The sequence below is a fragment of the Adiantum capillus-veneris genome, chromosome 28, assembly GCF_014529385.1.
Source record: "Adiantum capillus-veneris isolate H3 chromosome 28, ASM1452938v2, whole genome shotgun sequence".
Classification (NCBI taxonomy): Eukaryota; Viridiplantae; Streptophyta; class Polypodiopsida; order Polypodiales; family Pteridaceae; genus Adiantum; species Adiantum capillus-veneris.
Window position 1 is genome coordinate 69,571,115 of NC_140958.1, and position 22,931 is coordinate 69,594,045.

Genomic DNA, 22,931 nt, shown 5'->3' on the forward strand with positions numbered 1-22,931 from the left:
ATTCGTAAAGGCCAAACGTTGTTCTAAAAGCAGTCTTGTACACATCCTCTGATCTAATGCGGATCTGATGGTACCCACTCTTTAGATCTATCCTGCTAAACATAGCTGCTCCTTCTAATTTGTCCATAATATCATCAATTCTAGGTATAGGAAACCTATTCTTGATGGTATTCTTGTTCAGTGCACGGTAGTCGATGCACATACGCCATGAGCCATCCTTTTTCTGCACCAACAACACTGGAGAACAGAATGGAGATGAATTGGGCTGAATCAGCCCTTTTTCTAACAACTCCTGTACTTGGCCCATTATCTCTTTCTGCTGAGCCGCACTAACCCTGTACGGAGGCTTATTTGGTGGGCTACTGCCTGGCACCAAATCTATCGCATGGTCCTCGGGTCTCTCTGGCGGTAATTGAGACGGTAATGAATCGGAAAAACAGTCACTATACTGTTGTAAAAACATTGACCTTTCTCTATCTAGCACAGATAAATTTGATTCATCACAATCTGACACTTCACGTGCAAAAACCAAGTACGCAGAATGATGCTTTTTCATTACAGAAGTAATAGCAGAAGCTGATACAGTAGGAATAGACTCCCCTTTAAGCTTTACATCCAGAATGTGAGTCTTTCCCCTGCTCTGTACAGTGATCTTTTTGTTGTAGGCATCCATGATTCCCTGTACACGAAACAACCAAGGAATACCTAACAACACATCACATCCGTCCAGTGGCATGATGTAAAATTCTTCAGCATCTACATAGGACTGGATATGTAGACGCAACTTTCCAATGATGGGTGTCACAGCCTCTGTATGGCCAGGACATGCCAAACCTGCCTCTGCTGTATACCCCATCTCTTGAGGTCTGATTCCCAACTTTGAAGCCAATTCTGGGGAAATAAAGTTGGCTTTGGCACCTGGATCAAAGAAGATAAGCACTGTTTGATCCCTAACCTTTCCCCATGCTCTGCAAAGCTCACTTGCATCTGAATTTGGCTTGTCGCCCACCATATCTGGCACTAGACCAGCCATGGGCTTCTTTCCCTTCCTGTCCTCCTTGTCTTCAGAATCAGCTGGCCTTTTCTTTGTAGGACAGTTGTAAGCAATGTGGCCAGGCTGCTCACATATAAAGCATTTGTTCTCTGTCCTCAGGACCTTCTTTTGCTCTTCTGACTTGCGAGGAAAACGTCTTTTCCATTTCTTTGCTGGTCCTTTTTCTGATTCAGCCGTAGCTTTGTCTTTCCCTGCGTTGGCTGACTCCTGAGTCCCTTTAGGAGCCTCATTGGGAACGTGCTTCTTGGCTGAATTTTTCTTGCCTGATCCTGCCTTGACGCCAGTGTTAAATTCACAATCTTCTCCCTTGAGCAAACCATTGCCAGTGTTTGCTACCTCGATGAGCTGCGTCAAAGTAGTGACTTTTGTCTTCGTACAGTACTTTCTTAATCCTTTAGGTAGGCCACAACAGTATTTTTCAATCTGTTCTGTCAATGGCACAAACCTATAGGAAGTTACTGGAAGTAGAGCTTTCCAAAACTTCCGATTGTAATCATCCAGATTTCTGCAAGTGGCAGCATTAAGCTGGTGCCATTCTGTCATGACATCTGCTTCGAAATCATCAGATAACCATGCTGCTGTAAAAATCTGCTTGAAGTAAATCCATGTGGACGGAGCTTGCCCTTGAAGCAATAAAGTTGTCCACCATTGTCCCGCATTCCCTGTCAAGAAAGTGGCTGCCTTGCGGACCTTTGAAGCCTCTGTAAAGTTTCCCCCTGCATAGGCCTTGTCAAACTGCTGGAGGAATGAAAGAGCCTTCTTCCTGTCATCAAACCCTGTAAAGGTCGTGAATGACACTCCTTTGCCACCTTCTTTGTACGGAGTTGGCCTCTCCAACGGCGTTAAATTGTCATATGGAAGTGACTGAAACATGGGAACACTAATAGGGTTCATCTGTGTTCCTTGGCCGCTATTAACTTGACCTGGAAATGCCATATTTGGCTGCTGATTTGTAATTCCAGCCATACCAAAATTTGCTTGTGGCATCCCAAATTGTCCCTGAGTGCTTTGAAACCCTGGTTGCATACCCATGACACTGTACATGGGGTTAGGCATCATCGTTTGAGCACCCCCAAACACTGTTCCTGGCGTATAAAACTGATTTCCAGGTGCATGACCAGCCATGCTCTGAAATACCGATCCACCTCCAAAATAGCCAGGGTGTACTGAAGGTGGTGGGAAGACCTGTTGCATAGCCTGTAGGTTGCTTCCCTGCCCATTAGAACCAGCTATAGGCTGCTGAAAGGTGGCGGGCTGAATTGGTACAGCTTGAAAAACTGGCATCTCAGCCACCTGTTCTTGCACCTTAGGTATACGTTGTGGAGACTGCATGTTCTCCGTCAAGTGTGCAGGTGTTTCCATTGACTGTGCGGTATGAATCACCTGTGCTCGAGCCTTAACAGGCTTTTGAATATGATCCAGTGACCCAACTTGCTGAGACGGAACAGGAGGTTGCAGAAAGGCTAAAAACCTTGGGTTCTGCATTACTTGTGTGAACATAGCCACAGCAGTAGCTAACTGGGTCCTGAATATATCATCATCAGTCTGTGGTGGTCTTGAGGACTCACCCACTTCATGTGTCTGTTGACCATGTGAAGAGGAAACCTCTTCAGTCACATCATCTGGTCTGTCAGCCATAATTACAATTCCCTGTGTCTGGTCTATGATCCCCTGTGTCTTCAAGCCCAAAACTGACCAAGGCTCACTTCTATGGGAAAAAGTGATTTAATCCCGTCGATGGAACCATGTAACCGGCCTGTATGATCCAAAAAGGGCGGTAGACTTTACTTTAAACCTTGATTTAGCTTTCACCCATTATTAGTCGTCTATTTTACTTGTATTTTCAAGACACAACAAAGGGGAGAGGGATACAGGTTGCTAGATTGCACCTGTATGAGTAGACGGACACCAGATTGGCCCCTAACTTAGGCGCCCCTTTCGGTATTTCTTTATTGTTCAAAAGAGGGAATAAACGCTGTGGTTCCTACAAGCTGCCCCGCACAAACTCGGCTGAATTTCCACTGTTCCAGCCCGATTTCGGCAGCATAACTGTACTAGAACCCTTCACGGTCAGTATTCCCACGCATTGACTGACTTTCCCGACGCATACGGGCACTTTGCAAAACCTGGCGAGAATCTGCAGCACGCTGAATTCTCTGTTTTCAGCCCTGAAAATGCGCCAGATCGCCTGTACAGCGGTCCCCTTGCGTCCCCGAACCTCCTGGGGGTATTAGGGTCCGTTTAGGGCCAAAACCCTAAACCTGCAAAAATACACAGCAGGCTGTAATTCACTGTTTCGGGCTCCGTTCCGCGTGCCGGTCGCATCCCTAGCAAGTCCTCGAGCTCCCGCACCTGTAGGGCTACTTGCCCTTTGAATCGGACGAGATTTCTGGCGTGAAACCTCTCCGAATTCACCTGTACCTGCGGGGGGATTAGCCGCTAGCTAATCCAGTACCTGTGCAAGAGGCTCTTGCCTCGGCAATCGCGCATGAACCCACACAACTGTACATTGGTCAAATGAAGAGCCCACTAGAGGGGCATAACATACTGCCAAAGGGGAGAGAGAGGGCAGTGCGTAGCGTGCAGGGCATCACTCCTGGCACCGCACTGTGCATAAGAGGGAAAGCAAGCACTCCATAGCTCTGAACCTGTGACCAAATCAGCAAATGAGCCCTTCTTCCCTTCAAATTCAGCGCCAACTCCTTGCATTGGAAACTGCACCAAAATGTGCCACTTGGCACATTTACAAGCATTTTCCCGTTTCGGGGTTGCCGCCTAAAAATATCCCAACCGGTTGCCCAGTTGACTTCACGGCAGAGTAAGAAAATGTTCCCTTTGTCATTCCGGAGGTAATGACGCCAACACATTTTCAGGTCCCAAAATAGCAGTTCCCTAAATTTTAGGAGATGCTGCCATTGTATCTTTCTAGGTCATCCGACCCTCTTTGTACACTGCGGCCACATCCCAAAACTGAAATGTAGCCTCTGTAGCAAAGGATTCCACTTTGGCTAGTCAATGACCCCACTTGGCTAACCATAGTCCTTGTCCAACCTTAGTGCTCTCTTGCCCTCAGGCCTGGACTCCCTCTGGACAGTTCCACACTAGCTATGCAATGCAGGGCAGTTAGATTTCCCGAGGGGTGTTTCCAAAAAGTGAAAGTAAATAGATAATAAGAAAGAAATCAACAAAAAGGATAGATAGTAGTCACACGCTGGTGACAGGGGACGGATGTGTTTTCTTTCCCTTTCCCTTTCTTAGCGACTTCTATCCATTTCTCGGCCTCATCCCCCTTCTTCTGCGTCTTCGTGATCACATGCATCCACGAAGACGTCTTTACCACCTCCTATTTCTCCTCCGCTCCTTGATGACCTTGATCTCGTCTATCACCGAGTGCTGAAATTCCCCTTCTTCCAGTTCACTGCTTACTCTATCTGCAAGCTCTCGCTTGAGGGCTGTGACCTCTTCTTTAAGTGCTTGTGAATCCGCCTTAAATGCTTGTAGCTCTGCGTGCAAGTCCCCTTTCTCCTTCTTCCATTGCGCACCTTCATTGAGAAACATTTGAAGAAGGTTGGCCTTCTCTTTCCATGATCCCTCCGTCTCTGCTTTCCATTCTTTCATCTCCCTTTCCATTTGTGTTATCTGCTTGTTTGTAAGCGCGAAAGTTGCCTTCATATGGGGCTTACATACTGGCGAAATGATCATGGCCTCCACTAGCGAAGCGCTCATGGCCTCCATTGACAATGCGGGTATAGCTCGATGCTCTGGCTCGACTGAGTCCATGCGGACAGGGCACACTAGAAACCAATCCAAAAACAAGGATAGGCGAGCGAGGTTATATCCTCCTCAGCTTGGCGAGCCCACCACTGCTTACAATACAAAATGGTGAGGGATCGGAGCACGCTGGCTCACCCAACTACTGGCATACAAAGATGCGGGTTAGTGGCCCAGTGGAGGAATGAGCATAATCTCCAAAACAGCTCGACGCTCTGGCTCAACAGAGTTCAAGCGGAGAAAACAAAATACCACAAACCCGATGGGGGTGTATACATCAACTCAGCCCACTGCGGGCGTTAGCAACCGAGGCAGCTCAAAGGAAGGCCTTGCGCCCGCTGTCCTGTGATGAATCCGTGTGACCTTCCAAACATAAAAACATAAACCTGCGCAGTGGCAAAGAAATGCACGCGTGCCTCTTCAGCCCTGCGCACTCAGTCTCCTGCAGCCTCTGCGTTCCTGTACCTGCTGTGTCACCTGCGTGCCCTCTTCAGCCCTACGCGCTGAATCTGCCTGCAGCCTCTGCATACCTTACGTCACCTGCGTCATTTGCAGAGAGAGCGAGAGCACCTGCGTCACCTCATTTAAACAGGCCTGCGCGCCCTCTTCAGCCCTACGCGTTGAATCTGCTGCAGCCTCCGCGCGCCTTGCACTTGCTGCGTCACCTGGAGAGAGAGAAATGAAATGAAATGAAATGTTATATTAACGTCTTCAAAAAGGCCAAAGTGACCTATGAGACCAGAAAGTTACAATGTGGTGGATCAATCTCCTCCATGGTTAGTAGTCTGACCGGGAGTCGTGCATGTCTGGCCAGAGTGCTCTGAATCTTCTAATGTAGCCTCCGTCGATGCTGTGTAGTCCTCCGCAGTCGTGGGCGCCTCGATTTCCCCAGTTCAGTCGCTCGGTCGATCAGTGTGCCTTTGGTATGAGACGAGGGGGAGCTCTGCTGTGGGAGTGGCTCTTACGGCTGTCCCGTGTCTGTTCTGAAGAAGTCTGTGATCCGTCTTTGAGACTGGCTGGCCTCGCCACTCATCAGGCTGTCTCTGTGTCTGCGCAGCTTGAGCAAGAACAAACCCAGGCATCTCTGATCCTCGTATCCCATGACTCTTGAGAGTGGTCCAAAACCTGCTCTGAACAAGCAATGGAAGCGGCCTCGTATCTCGTAGTAGACGGGGCAACGACATGTATAATGCAACTCTGTCTCAGGCTCCATGTCACACAAGGGGCATGTCTTGGCCTCTGCCGGTACTCCGCTGTATCTCCCAGTCTCAATCCACAGCTGGTGAGAAGATGTGCGTAACTGGCCAATAGCACATCGTATCCCATGAGACAAGTGGGTCTGGGTCTCGTCACAAAACCATGCTCCGTAAGCTGGAGAAGGTGGTCTCTGTAGAAAGCCATCTTCATGCCCAATTCTTGTGCTGGCTGTATCCATGTCCTCCTGGTGTCTAGCTGGGTCAGGTCTTGGCGGATGAGCTTGGTGATCTCTGACTGTGTAAGAGTGAGAGATGGTGCATCCAATGAGTACTGGAATGGTGGCAGCTTGCTGTCTATGCTGAACCCATGCGCCTGACACCCTGATGCCATGTCCCCATACCAGCATGTTGTATCTCCTTGCATGGCTAACTGTCGAGAGGACTCCAATGCGAGCATATCTGTCTCTAGGAAGTTCCCATGTGCGGTTTATGAAGGAGACTGATCTGGTGAGCGCCTCAACTACTAGTGGGGGGGCCGCTAGCTCTGCTCGGATAATGGCCTGTGGTGCTGATGCCTTGGCTCTAATGAGCCGCGAGATCATAGAGACGAGAGGTTTCTCCATGTTCCCCCATCCATGTGTGCGACCCGGTCTTCCGTGGTGATCTAATGAAGGTTCCCATATCTCAGCTCCATAGAGCAATGCTGAAGACACCAAAGTGTCAAAGGGCCATAGCTTCGTCCGGGGTTCCTGAAACTGAACTTGCGAACACATCTTCTTCAATCTACCCAATGCTACATGGGCTCTAGTCAGTCTGGTCTCTGCTGCTCTTCTGAGTGAGAATGCAGGTCCGCTAAAAACCACTCCAAGGTAAGTGTAAGCATATGTGTACTCCACAGTCTCTTGGCCGTATGTGAATGTAGGTGCTGACCTCCTGATCCATTGTGGGGTGGTATTAAACACCATAACCTTGGTTTTACCAAGGTTGACAGACAAACCACTTTCGTGGGCAAACCTATGCAAAGCATCCAATTGACGTTGCATTCCCTCTGGGGATTCGGAGATCAACAGTATATCATCAGCATATAACAAAAGTGGAATCCATGTCCCTGCCAACTGTGCACCTCTATCACCATCTCTCTCAATGTAGTCAGAAACCTCACCCACATACATACCGAAAAGAGGAGAGAGCGGGCAGTCCTCCTTCACCCCAATAGTGGAGTGAACCGGCGGAAAGTCCCTCAGGGGTGTGTACATGCCCTACTGATCTGTACAATGCCATGATCCCCCAAATGAGCTTTGTTGGTACTCCCATTTCCTGTAATCTGCGCATCAATCTAGCTCTAGGTACTGTGTCAAAAGCTTTGCGGAAGTCCACAAAGCTACAATAGTTCCGTCTCCCATGAGATCTGCCCTCCTCGATGATGGCCCTGAGTGTCAGGATATGGTCAAGAGTAGAGAAGCCTCTATTGAACCCTGCCTGCCCAACTGCACGCATTCCTTCCCTCTCTGCCCATCTACTCAGCTGTTGCTCAAGAATGGATGCATACAACCATGCCAGTGTGTGTCCAGTCATGATAGTGCGATAATTCCCAGGCTCCATGGGGTCTCTTGACTTGAAGATAGGTACAATCGTAGATAGGCTCCAAGTGTCCGGTAGACCCTCACACATGGCACGGTTAAACATAACTGCTAGAAGCTCTGCTAGCAGGTCTTTGGCATGCATGAAATGCTCAGCGACTAAGCCATCATGATCATATGCCCTTCTAGTCCTCATCTTGTCAATGGCTTTCTTCACCATCTCAGCGGTGAAAAAATCACATGTGTGTGGGCATGGATCGGGGGGAGAGAGAGAGAGAGAGAGAGAGAGAGAGAGAGAGAGAGAGAGAGAGAGAGAGAGAGAGAGAGAAATGAAATGTTATATTAACGTCTTTAAAAGGACAAAGTGACCTATGAGACCAGAAAGTTACAATGTGGTGGATCTGATATAAAGTCAGAGTAACAAGATGACAAAACGACAGAATGACAAAAAGACAAAATAAAATACTGTGGAATCCTAGACTGCTGGGTTTGGACTAAGCAGCTAAAACAGCTAGCTAGGATAGCTAGATCACAGGAGATCCAGCATCGGTCGCTGGCGGATCTCATCAATCTCCTCCATGGTCAGTAGTCTGACTGGGCGTCGTGCATGTCGAGCCAGAGAGAGAGAAATGAAATGAAATGTTATGTTATATTAACATCTTCAAAAGGCCGAAGTGACCTATGAGACCAGAACGTTACAATGAGAGCAGTGCCCCAGTGAGAGGACAGTTTCGGGACTGTTTATGGCTGAAAACAGGGTAAAAACCAGTAAACACAGTGAGCTGTAATTGCTTTTTTTTTGGGCTCAAAACAGAGGGTTTAACTCCTTGGAAGTGAGTTCAAATAGGGGATTTGTTCAGGGCGAGTTTTGGGGCCATTATGTTACCGAAATTTTGCCAAAACAGATGTAATCTAGTTGGATACAAGTGAAGATCCCGAGGACTCTAGTTTTGTAACTTTACCCTCTTAAGGAATAAAGAAATACCGAAAGGGGCGCTAGTTTTTGGGGCCTACAGGGTGTTGCTGTCTGCTTGGTAGTGCTCTAGCTGCTAGGCTGTGGTTTATCTTGAAGTGTTGAATTCGAGTCACAGGCTTATTCGTGAAGTTCCTTTGTGTCGTAAAGTCTAAAGTAAAGTTTTGGGTGAAAGCCGAAGTCTACCGCCCTACGGGCCGGTTTCAACTAGACGTTATTAAAACTTTCTTTCTTCTTCGTTGTTCCTTTCCTAGCTCATTTCATCTTTTTGCAGATGTAGCAGATCATTTCATTTTCTCTCCTTTCTTTTTGGGGACCTGAAAATAAAGCACCACATGCACACATATGCAGGCGTACAAACAAACAAAAATCTTTGAATTTGGTTTCCTTCATCACGCAAATCCATAAAGAAATTTCATGTGTTTGTTCTTGAAATAATACTTGTGGTTTTGTAGCTGAAATCCAAGACGCATGAATTTAGACAATGCATCAAAGCTGGGGAGACATTGGATGACCTACAAGCTGGTGTGTCAATTCCAATCTTTTCGTCCTTTAAGCCTCTTTGTTTGTGGAATCAATATTTAGTCAATACTATGCATGATGGAGCTGATGGTTATATCGTCTTGTGGGTGACTACCATGGGTCTATACCTTGCACTTTCCTTCAAGGGTGAATCTGGGCTTATCCTGGATTCATCTAGGTATATTTTTTAGTCATATAGCGGACATGCAGACTTCACATTGTGATGTTTTCGTCCGAGTTACGACCAGTTGATATTGTGCTAATTCTTTCTATCTTTTGTGGTGGGTATGCCCTATCAACTACCTCATTTTTATGCTAATTTTTTCGATTTGATGCTTCTTTTAGTGCTAGGCTTCATTATGGCTGAGTCTGCCCTTGATCTCCGGAGTCATGACAGAAACTCAGTACGCTGAACTTTGTGTTGATGTATGCTCATGTGTGTGTTCGTGTGGTGTGTGTTGTGTTGGGGAGCATATGTTAGTACCTAGTTCTACACCCACTATTGGGCACTGACGACGTTAGTGGGGATGTCGTGGTATTTAGTCAATACTATGCACGATGGAGCTGATGGTTATATTGTCTTGTGGGTGACTACCATGGGTCTATACCTTGCACTTTCCTTCAAGGGTGAATCTGGGCTTATCCTGGATTCATCTAGGTATATCTTTGTTTGTGGAATCAATATTTTTTACATGGATGGTAAATTGAAAGCTTTTGTAAATGGTTTGATACAGAGGCCTTTGCTGTTGTTAGAGAGGCATCAAGGCGGGTGCTAGGCATGAGACATTTTGATGTCCAGGTATGCTTTGTATTATTGGGTGTTTTGTGACAGAAGCAATGAGATTTTTTCAGGTGTTGACACAATATCTCCTTTCTTTCGTACTCTTTGACAATTTCATGTGTATATGTAACCGTTAACCATCAAGGCTTATCATCATGCTGACCCTCTCTCCTGTTTTGCATCAATGCTGCCTGGTCTCTCAATTGCTTTTGAACAATTAGGTGCACTAGTTGTACAAAGGATAGGTATATCCTGCTCTAGTTTTCCTCATGGTCGAGTGCATTACATGCATCCACTAAATTTGTACAATATTACAGCATTTTCTTTTGCATTGCGAAATCCATGGGTATTGTTTGAAGCCTTTTTTGCTGGCGTAGAGTTTTTGAATGTATAAAATAGTGATTTTTTTTTGCTTTTTTGGGGGAGGTGCATCTTATAGTCTATTGGGGAGGCATATGCTCAAAGCTCTTTTTGCCTGCTTTGGTTTTGTATGTATGTCAGAATTATACTAATCTATATTCTGTTTCATAGATTATTGGGGGGGCAGTTTTGCATGATGGGGCTATAGCAGAGATGAAGACTGGTGAAGGCAAGACTTTGGTTTCTCCTTTGGCAGGTTAAACATTTTGTAGCTCATTTGATTAGATTTCTGTTTGAACATATATAAATGGCAAACTTGTGACAAGTGAAATTCTGTTTGCTTTACAGCTTATTTGAATGCGCTGACTGGTGAGGGTGTTCATAGTAAGTTCTTTTTTTTGGGTTTCATGGCTTTACAAACCTTAGCTGCAGAAGTTTATCCTTATTTGCATTGCAATTCAGAGCAGGAGCTGCTCTTCACCTCTCTGTTATTAATATCTGTGAGACACTTATGACGGACTGTTCTTATAAAAGAAAGCTGCAGTTATTCAGTAGTTCGGGACTTATTATTTTGTTTTTTTCTTCTGCATGCAATGTACATCATATAAGTTATATTTATACTGTTTAGCTTGTGCTGGGAAATTACTAGTGCTTCAGCAATATGATAGAGCCCTCTATTTCTTAAAGAGGGGGAGAGGGGTGTTTTGACCTATCAACCAGCCCTCTTAGCCCGCCATTGAAAATAGCACTATACGTCCCCCTTGGGCTGGACTCCTCATCTTCATCCTCGATGTACCTAGGCTCTGAATGAAGGCTAACTGGTCCTATTGGTCTAGCATTGCCTCGTGCCCAAGAAGGATACTGCCTCTCTCCCCTTCAGGCATGTAGATTTGGGCGCTGTGGTTATTTGGTTATGACAGAGTGAAGTTTTTCATTGTGTCAGTCACTCCTGAAGGGAGCTGAACATTGAGCAATCTTGGAAGAAAGGGGACTGTGATATAAGGAAAAGATCGACCGCTAAATACGATGTTCACTCCATGGTATCCATGAAATACTATGGTTAAAACTATTCCTGATCGTTTCTGGAGGCCAGGAGAGTGCAATGTTCCAGCCTCTGAAATATTTGGCTTGGTACACTGGAACAAATGCTGTCTGGCCAAAAACAAGTCATCATCCATCTTCATCTTTCAAAGGTTTTGAAATCTTGTGAAATTTAGCAATCGTTCTTGTCACCATCATTGTCATAATCATCGAGCAGTTAAGTAAGGGTTGTGGAATGCCCTCATTGATTAGTTTAGAGGCTTGAAGGTTTAAAAATTCATGAATTCACATGTCTGGCACTCTTCATGGTATGCATAGCGGCCTGCACTATGCGCAAGATACAAAGCTTTGTGCATTTGAGGGAATGCACAATTAAAGTCTTTTGCACATGCATTAAGGGAAATATGACCCTCAAGCTAGCCACTCAGGGGGCAATGAAAGAAACACACCGTGGAAACTGTAATTTTGGAACTAGTGAAAATTTGGCGAACTTATCATCATAAGAACAAACTGAAAACTAAGAGACCAGGGTATGCCATACAATGCATCATAGAGAGAGTTGGTGGGCTTGAACCGCCATTGTGAGTGCCCCTATTTTTATTTGTTTAATTGCAGCAATTGACCATAAGACTGTTGTGCACATTTGCACTAGCGCCTTAGGTGCTGTCCCCCTTTGAAGTGCTACCATGCTAATCCAACCAAACAACTGAGCCTAGAGTCCTAATTTGAAGGCCTTGATGACGCAGAAGAAAATAAATCTCTGAAGAGTCTGAAGGTGTGAAATTAGTGATAAAGCGCTTTTTCTTAAAATCCATTTTACATAGGGTCCGCCCCCAGCCTTTTTTCTCAATGGAAGACATCAATGCCAGAAAGAGAGAATCGTTGTAGAGGGCAGTCTAAACAGAAATCTCTGAAGAGAGAAAGTATTGCTAACAGATTGTGAGTAGACCACTCCAATCTAAAGGTTGATTAGGATCACAACCTTAAAAGGAAGGATGCATTTGAATGTTTGTGGGTGACTGTGGAGCTATCAAGAACTTTCAGGGTTCTCTAAGCAAATCCTAACGCTTAGATTCATCATTTATTTTTTCTATCGAAGACCTTCTTTGACTAAGGCTAAGAAGAAAATGAAAATAGTGGACAAATATAGCAACATTTATGTAAACGCAGCTGCACATCATCTTATGCACTTTGGAATTATAGTACTTTATCGTAATGTTGTGTTGTATACAAAAGTTATCACGGAGACACCACGTTGGTTTGGACCATTGATCATGTGCATGGATACATGCATCGTGACCAATCTTACGGTCATATTAGAATATGCTACCAATCCTGAGGCTTCTTGATGCGAACCTATCAAGCCTCTTATCATCTCCATTGAGATTATGCCAGGTTCAAACACGTTCACTGCAAACATCTTATTGTTTGTACACTACTTAATTTTTTTTCTTGATATAAATGTTGGCAATCTTTGTCATTCTTCATGATGAAATTTGGCTTAAAGTCAATAAAGTGCTCATAAATCTCCTTCAACTACTCTTGTTAGCAAAAATATCGTACCCAAATGAATGCTAGCGCCGCAATCTTTGTCAATATACAATGTTCCATTTTAAAATCTATTACTTCTTTGTAGTAGTATGTTTTTCACTTCCTGCCAAAAACCCATTGTTTGGGGAACACCCCAAAATACACTTTTCAAATAACAAAACTTATTTTGAAATAGTTAAATTTCATAACATTCATATAGAAATGAATAGTAATTAAATCAAAAATTTTCTTAACGGTAATGCAATAAAACATCGAACTTAGCATATAATGATAGTTATAAGCTATAAATTAAATGGTTTTCCGCTCGACGCTCCTTGAAACCATGTTTTGCATATATCTGACAGAATTTTCTAAAAAATTGTTTGCTTAAACTGTAGTTTCTTTGCTGAAATTCTTTTCTTTGAAGAAAGCCCAAGTTGAAATTCTGTTAATTGATGGAATTCAATTTCAAGTTCATGTATCTAGAGATCACAGCCATTTGTGTCATCTGAAATCCTTTTGTGACAAATGTCATAGTGGCAGACAAAAAAGGTGAATCTGATGATGAGAAAGGAGCAACGGCTGATGACAATCCTCTCCAAGCGTGGGCATCTACCTGGCCTTGCACTTCTCGCCACAGATCTTGCTCGAGATCAGCCACGATCTGCCGGACAGCCTGCTTAAATTATGGATCTCTTGCCCCTGCAACTCAACCTGCTACATGCAATACATTCATGGATAGAAAGTAAGAAAGAAAGATTCCAGGATTGTCTTGTTTAGGCCAAAGAGAATTCGCCCGTGAGATGAAACCATGTACAAAGTATCAGTGTGATCTTTATGTCTCCGCTATGATGTATCTGTGTCAGAGGCTGTGAATGGATGTGTGGACGGTATACAAGGTATAAGAGTAGTGTGGGTGAACATGATGGCAGGGGGAGCTCTACTCACTATGGCGCTCAATGCACATCTATATGCCTGGGATATCCAGGGTAGTTTTCGTTCGACGTACGGGACGTCTAGTACCGTTCGGTCGGACCCGTTCCGTTCCGTACGTTTAGTACGTTCTGTACGATCGAAAAATGTAGCCGTTTATGACCGTTGGCGGCAGTTTTTGCACGTGTTAGTGGGCGTTTAGGGAGCCATTTTGGAGCATGTTTGCAATCATGTGGCATGTACCAATGCCTATTGCCATGCTCTCCCTCTCACATCCATAATGCCCCATGCTCTCCCTCTCCCATGCTCTTCCTCTTCCTATAATCTATTTGAGCAACTCCTCCACCTTGTTCTCAACACAACTTACAAGCTACAAGCTCTAGCCTCTCAATGCTCTCATCATCCATGTGCTCCCATTGAAGCTCTCAAGTGACAAGGCTCAAGCTCTCCTTCTCTCCCTTGGGTTTCTCCCCCTCAAGCTCCCATTGAAGCTCTCGAGTCTCAAGTGACAAGCTCTCCATTGTCTCTCCCTCTCAAGCTCTCATAATTGTAATCTGTCTAAATGTCAAGTTTCTTTAAGGCCTAAGCCTTAGGCTTAAGAATTATTTGTTTTTTTTAATTTTGAACGTACATAACGTCATCGTACATCATAATTTTTTTTAGTTCGTTTAGTACTGCACATCGTCGTACGTGTACAAAACGTACGAGACCGTACGAGACCACCCTGGGGATATCACCATGAAAATGCAAGCCTAGATAGCTCCATCTTGTGGACGGGAGGGTTTAGCATGGTGTTCATAGGGAAGTCCTTTGTAAGAACTCAAATGATCTCCATAGGGTCAACGGTCCTCCGCTGCCATCTCCCTTGGAGATGTCACTGAGGTTTGGCTTTAATATTCTGGATCTCCCGGCTGTGTTGATCTGATGGTTTGTAACCACTACCAACCAGGGGCTCTCGAGTCTCCATCGACGATGTGCTCCGATTTCCTCTTCTCTGGCAAAGGTGACTACGTGCTGTGCTCAGTGCTGTAACACCCTGATGAGATTCCATTTGAGAAAACTACCCAAGCGCCGCTGGTGTAGGGTTATCATCACTGACTGAAGAGAGTAGGGTCATCTTCATCACTGAAGAGAGCTCTGTCCCTCCAAACCAAGATGGGTAATGGGCTTGAATGTTATTAAAACATATACAATTGCAGACAAAGGTAATTTAGACTCTACCTTCAATCTGTATAGCTTGCACATCTTGGCCTCCCTTGAGATGCCCCCTGCTCGATGTGCCTCAATCTCAAGGGAGTGGGATGAGACCGAGAGGTGACCAATCACTACCCTAGATCTATTTCACTTCAAGAATTGTTTTGTAATTTGTAATCTTGTATGTATTTGTAATCATTGGATGTTTCACGTTTTTACGGATTTTGTCATTTTCATGAGACTATGCTTTATGTCTCATGTCATATGAGGTACTTTTTAGTGTTCAGGATTGATTTCATTGTTCACTGTTTTCCGTAGGTATAGAGTCTCGTCTGACATCCATTGTGCAATCTAAAGTTTTTGGAGTTTGTTTGTTGTTGTACGTAATAGTTTAGAGTCAAATTGAAACATTGTATCTGTTGTCTCTTCTAATTGTTTAGTATTGGATGTCTCAAGTGGTTTACGGTATTATACAATTGTACGAAAGCCTCAAACTTTATATTTTATGGCAGTTTTAATATTTGTGGAGTGATATGTATAAATATATCACAAATTTCCTATAGTATTCTAGATTGTAGACTTTTTTTTTTATAAAACATACGAATGTTACATACCTAATAATTCAAACCATTCATATTTTACGTTCCAAACATGTACCCATGTACGTAAGGTACTTCACATCCTAACCATACCAAAGTGCACCTCCAGGAGAGATGTTTGCACGGTATTCCCTTCTCGAAGGACATCCTCCTTTATGCATGCTCACCCTTGTATTTTTCCGATTTTTTGAAGCTGCATAAGATTTCAAGTATCTTAAGTTAGTGTACCTACTGTCTTCTGTTGTTTGAAGTACAACTGAAAGATTGGAGCATCATACTCTTGTAGTACAATCCAGTTGTATAGTAAATGATACCTTGTGATGATACGTTTCTATAATCACAGCTGCAAGGAATAAGTGATTATTTCCAAGTTTTGTATTGAATTAAAGGAAAGTAACCTGTTCTTTTATTTTAGGACTAAATGTAAAGCTACCTTACCTTTCACTATGATCCAGTCATTACAGTGAATGATTACCTTGCCCAACGTGATGCTGAATGGATGGGGAGAATTCATCGTTTTTTGGGGCTTTCAGTAGGCCTTATTCAGGTTCTCACTTTTTCCTCTGCGCCGAGAGTGGTTTGTAACTTCATTTTTGAAGCTGATTTTCTTGAAGACAATGTGACAGAGTGGGATGAACAATGCAGAGAAGAAAGCTGCTTACAGCTGTGATATTACTTTCACAAATAATACGGTGAATTTTTGTGACCTTTTAAATCTCATGATATCAAAGTGTATAACATTTGGTCCTAGTGGTTAGCTAGAGACAGAAAGCAATCACATATACAGCAAAATGTATATGCTATATTTAATCCAAGCTGGATAAACCTCTCTTCATTATTTCACAATGCATGAAATATTATATGCAAATGGGAGGTCAGGATGTTGCATACACAGTAGGTTGAAACACTGTGGACATTGTGAATTCTCCTGGCAAGAAGTTACTCTTTGCACAGTGACATCTCATGTGCACATAAAATGGCTGTTATTAAGGCAGCCGGACAAAAGATTTTTGTGTAGAAGATATCTCAGTTATAATCAAGAGCTTCAATGTTTTTATTAAATACCTAAAGATTTTCTTTGTTGAAGAAGCCACAAGGTCGTAAGAGCTTGCTCCCAATGTGACTTTGTGTGCTTTTGCATGAGTGACTTAAGAAGTCCTACTGGAAAAAGTGAGGGTGAAACAGGTGTTCAACAACATAATGAGTACTGACTAGTTTTCATTACTTGGTAGCATCAACGACCATTGAAGAATCATACAATGACAGCCTGGTATTGGGGTCCATGGGAATTGAGATATGTGCTTAGAGTTGGCCAGTATTCTCAAACAAAGTCAAACAAGTTTGGACAATGATTCCAACATGTTCTCAAATAAGTGGTTCCATAAAGAGTGGATCTCCATCTCCATGCTTGGAAATCTGTCTTCTTTGGTCCATGACAATCTTGATACGAGTTATCTATAAACAAACAACAAGAGGATTGAGACACATCAATTATACGTATGCTAAATTTTTATGCAAGAACCCTAATTTGCTATTGAAGCCCCTAAATTTTTGAAGTTGTTGGAATCAAAATCTGTTTGCTCAATGCGTAGGGTTTGATCAACTTGATTGTTGCAGCATGTCCAAATTCTCAACCGTTGAAGATATTTTTATGAGAGGTTTTTGAACCACATAAGAGAAGCAAAAAGCCTGTTTCTTGGGCTTCTTGCAGCATAAATGAGCTTATAAAGCTATGGAAACTATTCAAAAATGATTCCTGACGTTTGCACATGCTTCTCTATGCAATTCCAGGTCGGTCAAGTGTCAATCAATCCATGGTCAACAGTGGTCAAATCTGGGTGAAACATGTTGCCTCCTTGCTTCTCTTTTTCTGTTTTTTGGCAAGAAAAAAGATCCTTCCCTTAGTTAATGATAACTGCCCGAAGACTACAAACCACCTTTACGAGAGAGGTCTACAACAGAAACATGGGGAGACTCTCCCAGTGAGAAAAAGATATGTACAATGAGGGCTAAATCACGAAATGGGAGGAGGGAAAAGACACACTGGTAGTGCCATCTGGGCGCACCCTGAACCATGGTGAAGAAAGACCCTGGGCACCATAGTTGCAAGAAAGCCGCTCGGCACTCCCACATGCGGTTGGAGCTGCCCTAAAGTCTCTCAAACTGACCCCTGAGTGTGTGTATCAGCTCCAGCCAATTGTCCCTAACAGTCTTTGCCGGTGGAATAGGTCGAGCCTCGAAGATACGAAAGCATCGTGCCCACCAAATAAACTAGAGTGTCAGGCCGCAAATGAGCTCCCTACACCACTCTCTGTCGATGCACCACTCGTCGAGGATGAACTATGTGGCAAGCTGTAGTGTTGGTCAACCCTCCTGGATCACAATCATCCTGCTGGTGGAAGCCAACTCAAAATGGAGCGCATGGCCCATGAGAGTGGACTAGGTTGCAGCGCCCCAAGTGTACTGTCAAGCTGTGGAAAGGGCTGGCATAATTCGAAGAACGTGTAGCCAAACCTGTTGTGCCATGGGGCAATCCCACAAACTTTTTGTAAATCTAATTTGATTAACTTACAAGTGAGAAACCTCAAACAAAGAGAAACCCACGGAAAAGAAGAGGTACAAAAAGCGGAGCTTTATGATGCTCTGAGGGCTAGAAACAGTCAAAGTAAATCGTGTATGCATCAAGAGTAATATCCCCAGCCTCATAAGTGAAATGCAGTGCTTGGCCAAGCGAAAATTTAAATTAGGGAACAGGGCAATGTCAATGCCTTGAAACATCAAGAGGTTGCGATGGTCCCAGATGACCCACAAAACCCAAAATTTGATCCAAGCAAAAAAGACCGCAAACTGAGACTGTGGAGACTGAAGTGTTCCAAAAAGCTAAAACCATCTATGAAAAGCGGTGGAAGGGAAACGGAGCCGAAGAGCAACCGATACCTGTCGAATGAAGGATCTGGAGCAACGACAATCCCACAATAAGTGTGGCACAGTCTCCTCCGCTGCACGACATCTGAAACAACAAGAAGGCGCAATATGCCGAGTATGCAAGGTGCTACCCACAGGTAAAGCTCCCACCAAACAGCGCCACAAGAAAATACATTCCTTCAAAGGGAGATGACTCTGCCAAATGGAAGACAACGTGCACCTCCACCGTAAGGATGACTTAGAGAGTGACCGCAATTGATTACCATGACGCACAATCCACGCATCAGATTGGAGGAGAGCGTAGACACTACCGGTTGAAATGCATTCCAAGCTGACATCGGCAAGATTCCAATCCAAACAGCGGGAGTCTTCATTCAAAGTAGGAACAGGAGAGAGATTAGCAAGCATGCTGTGAATTTCTCGCCAGAGAGGATAATAATGAGGTCCCAATCCAAAAAGGGACCTCGCAGCAGAGAACGAAAGAGCAAGACCGGTGTCATCTGCCATGTGATGCACCTGGCATATCCCCTTTTGAGAAAGAAAATATGCTTGACGAGGAGAGCGTCGAACCAAACTTGCTCCAATGCAGGCTCTCCAATCGGAGGGAATTTCCAAGAGAAGATTGCTGGCCATTCCATTCCAAATGCACTGTGACAGCCTTTCAATCAACAATGAGAAGAGAAGTAAAGGGACATCCAAGAATGTGCCCTTCAAGCTTGCCAGAAACGCCCTCCCAATAGGTTGGCTGCCAGTGACCAAATGACGGAGTGACAATATGTGCACACAAATGTGATACCATAAGCAGGCAATCCCACAAACAGTGTCACTGACTCTCCACATGATGGTCACAGGTTGCACATGCTGCCAAGTAGCCGCTGTGTACCAACCAACTTTACTTTGTAGCCTTGTGCGGCGTGCACTACCAGCCATTGAAACATAGTGACTCTCCTCGGCTGACTGTTGTCCCACAACTGCTCTTCCAAAAACGTGACAAGAACTGAGTTGTCAGACCCTCCTCCTGCCTGTGAAGAGCTGCAGCCTCTCTGTGTGCTGTGAGTATGCGTCGCCCGTGTATTGGGAAAAAGGAGTGCTTGGGTGATTGGCTGAAGAGAAAGAATCCCGCCAGAACCACTCTCCTTGGTCCCACTGCACTCCTACCAGGGGGCGGCTCTCCCAAGCCCAAAGCCGCCAGTGTCGTGACTCAAGATCTGTTGGGTCAAGATGGATGACACAAGTCCTCCCACAGATGCCCACAACTCGAATCCTTTGGAAACAACGCTCTGCAACCTGTGGTGCCCCTACTGAGACTCTTTGAAGCTGACCCTTCCCCTAAACCTCGAAAAACATGGGGGGCACTGTCTCTAAGCAATCCCTGACGGGAATGAGGACCTTCAAGCGCGTGAAGGCCCCCATCCATCTGGGAGTTGCGGCCTCAAGAGGGACGTGCCACTCAGCTGGTTTAGCCTCTGTAATATCCTGACACATGCTCTGCACCCCCCTCATGCCTCGTAGCTGAATGCTTTGTACCTCCTTGGGAAGGTTTGAAAACTGTAGCCAGTCATCGAACGTGCAGGCTGGACCCTCTGCCATGGGACCCCAAGAAACATGAGGGTTGCTGCCAACCAAGTGGCCTTTCTGTGTGCTAACCATGGGGTTCCAAACTAGGGGCTGTCTCAAGTGCTCCTCCATGCAAGTGGGTTGGTGCTGCTCCAGGCCACTCCTCAGCTTCCAGGACCTAAGTAGACTCACAACAAACTGGTCCTCCTAACTCCTGCTTAGGCAGACTGAATGCATCTGTGTAAAAATCCACTTGATGGACGGGCTCCAAGGGCCACCGGTGTGAGGGACTCGAGCACAAATCTGATGTAGCAACTGCTCCCTCCAAGGCTCCTCACCTGGAAGAAGTCCTTTGACCACGAGCTTCCCAAGGAGGGCTCTGGTTTGCCGTGTTGGGTTGATGATCCGTAGCCCTCGAGAACATGGTAAGGTGATGACTTGCCAGGATAATTTGGCTCTGGCTGACTGGGTGTCATGCACTGACCAAAAAAAATCCTGATCAGTCTCTCCAACTGGCTCATACAGGAACGAGAAGATCCAACAAGACGTGATGTACCACATAGTGGCCAACCAGCACACCTGGTTGGCCACTACCACTCTCCCAGCCAAAGAGAGCTGTGCAGAACTCCAGTGTAGCAACTTCCTCCTAATGGATAGGAGAAGGGGAGCAATCTGCTGCTCTGGAGACAAATCCAGGCCTACGTGACAGCCCAGGTATCGTACAAAAGTCCCTGGGGGAATCCACCTGAAGCCCTCGCCCGACGACCAATCAAACGTAGGAGCATTGCCAACCCAGAAATCCACAGTCATTCTCCAATTGATTAGTGTCCCTGAGGCACAACAAAACACCTCAAGAGCTTGCTCACACTTGTACAGATTGGCCTCATGGCCCTCCAAGTACAAGCATGAATGGTCAACAAACTCAACGTCAAGCAACTCATCTCCCCTTATAGGAAGCTCTAGACCACGCAGGCCAACCTCCTCTGAAGTGAAAAATGTGCTCATCGCCTTAGCATAGAAGAGAGAAAGGAAGGGGCCAAGAGGGAAACCTTGTCTAACCGAACATGTGAGCATGAAGCATTCCCCTCTTCCCCTGCCAAGAGCACCTGATTGTGCGTGCATCTGTAAAGAGCTGACACCCCTATGATCCAAGCATCTGAGAAGCCCATCCCGCGTAGAGTGCCCTCTAGGAAATCCCAGTCAACTCTGTCATATGCCTTCTCAAAATCGAGGAGTATCACATGATCCTCTCCTCGGAGACGGGCGAGGGCCGACGTCTCCAAGAAGGTTAAGATGTTGTCAAGGATACTGTGCTCCTTGAAAAAACCTGTCTGAGTCTCATGTATATGCTCTCAAGTATTAGTTGAATTCTCAAACTCAGAGCCTTTGCTAAGATTTTGTAGGCTGAGTTGAGAAAAGTGATGGGTCGCCACTACCGAATCTCATCCAAGGAACCCCTCTCCTTGGGAATCAGGTAAATCAGACCCTCACTCAAGCTGTCAAGCATCTCTCCCGTGTGCAAAATGTGCCGATAGGCGCTACTTAAATCCGAACCAAGCAGCTCCTAGTACTCCAAGAAAAAACTGGGAGTCAAACCATCCTCCCCTAGGCAGCTACCTCGGGGAAGTGCCCTGAGGGCCTCATGGAGCTCCTCTAGCTGGAGAGGTATCTCTAGTTTGTGATGCATCTCCTTAGTAACTAGGCAAGGCATTTGTGCCCAAACCTGCTCTCTGCATGCTCCCCGACGCTCTGACTGAGGCTCAGCTGAAAGTAACTCATGGTAAAAGTCAGTAGCAACCGCCTGCATATCCTCAACTCTAAAGCAAGTGACCCATCAGGTCCCCTCAAGTGGCTAACGCTGGTGTGCGCATGGCGAGGTCCCACAATCTCAAAGAACTCCCCAGTAACTTTGTCGCTCACCTGTGTCCACTGAGATGTTTGTCGATGAAAGGCAAACTGATGGCGCCTCTCCTCAATGGTGATCAGCTCCTGTCGAGCCTGCTGCATCTGCTCCTCTAACCAAGGACTGTCAGGGTGGCGCTCCTGTATCCGCTGTAGGGAAGGAATACCTCGTCGGAGCCGTTCCTCCTCCTCCTTGGCCTCAGAGGGGAGTTGCAGATTCCTGGAGGAAGAAACGGCTAAGTTCAGTAAGTCCGGTGGCCACTCTACTAGTTGAAGTGCCCTGTGCCCAAGCTCTCTGTCCAAAGTGCTGCCACTCCTTCTCTGAGCTTTGTTTCTCGCAAGATCCTCTTGGGGATGCCCAACATCACACTCCCACTCCTCTGTCTGTCTGTAACAGTAAGAATCATTGGCGCATGATCTGAGAAAGAAGTCCCCGCGAGAATGCAAACAATTCCTCCCATGCCATAGAGACGGTCACTCATGTAGAAGCGATCTACTGGAGATAGATTCACTCCTACTCTGTAGTCAAAGCGAGAGAAAGATAGGTTGTCTAGAGGCCGCACAAAACCTGCATGTTTCCATACATCACAAAACCTCAAGGTCATACATAACTGCTCCCAAGATGCTAACTCAGCCCCGTGCACAGTAGAATGACTACCTCCAATCCTGTCTGAGGGGTCCTCCAACATGTTGAAGTCTCCCCAACACACCACTGTTCTGCATGCGGCAAAGACTCTAGAAGACGTGACCAAAACTCAACTCATGCACTTGCCACATTAGGCCCATAGATGTTAAGGAAGCCCACGAGGCAGCCATGAACCTGCATAGTAATCCATTGGACCCTACCTGGCTCAGTAATACCTCTGCCCGAAGTCTATATGCTTTTAGAATTTGATGCCTTTCATGTACCTCTTTTCCATGGCCAAGGGCCTTTAAATACTTGCCTAGGGCCCACTCTTTGGGAGTTTTCCCATGTGGGAATGCAAAGCAGAGGGGTTCTGGGGTTGTACTGA

At 45.4% G+C, this 22,931-nt stretch overlaps 1 protein-coding gene across 1 annotated transcript in view; it reads left to right on the plus strand.

Annotated features, from left to right (window-relative positions):
• Window positions 1–22,931, plus strand: part of LOC147420630 (protein translocase subunit SECA2, chloroplastic-like) — a 130,541-nt gene that overhangs the window by 36,103 nt on the left and 71,507 nt on the right. The window contains exons 5-10 of the mRNA XM_086505100.1: window positions 9,030–9,099; window positions 9,831–9,895; window positions 10,409–10,493; window positions 10,586–10,621; window positions 15,990–16,081; window positions 16,161–16,226. Of these exons, the coding sequence (XP_086361226.1) occupies window positions 9,030–9,099; window positions 9,831–9,895; window positions 10,409–10,493; window positions 10,586–10,621; window positions 15,990–16,081; window positions 16,161–16,226 (414 nt within the window). The remainder of the gene's footprint in view (window positions 1–9,029; window positions 9,100–9,830; window positions 9,896–10,408; window positions 10,494–10,585; window positions 10,622–15,989; window positions 16,082–16,160; window positions 16,227–22,931) is intronic.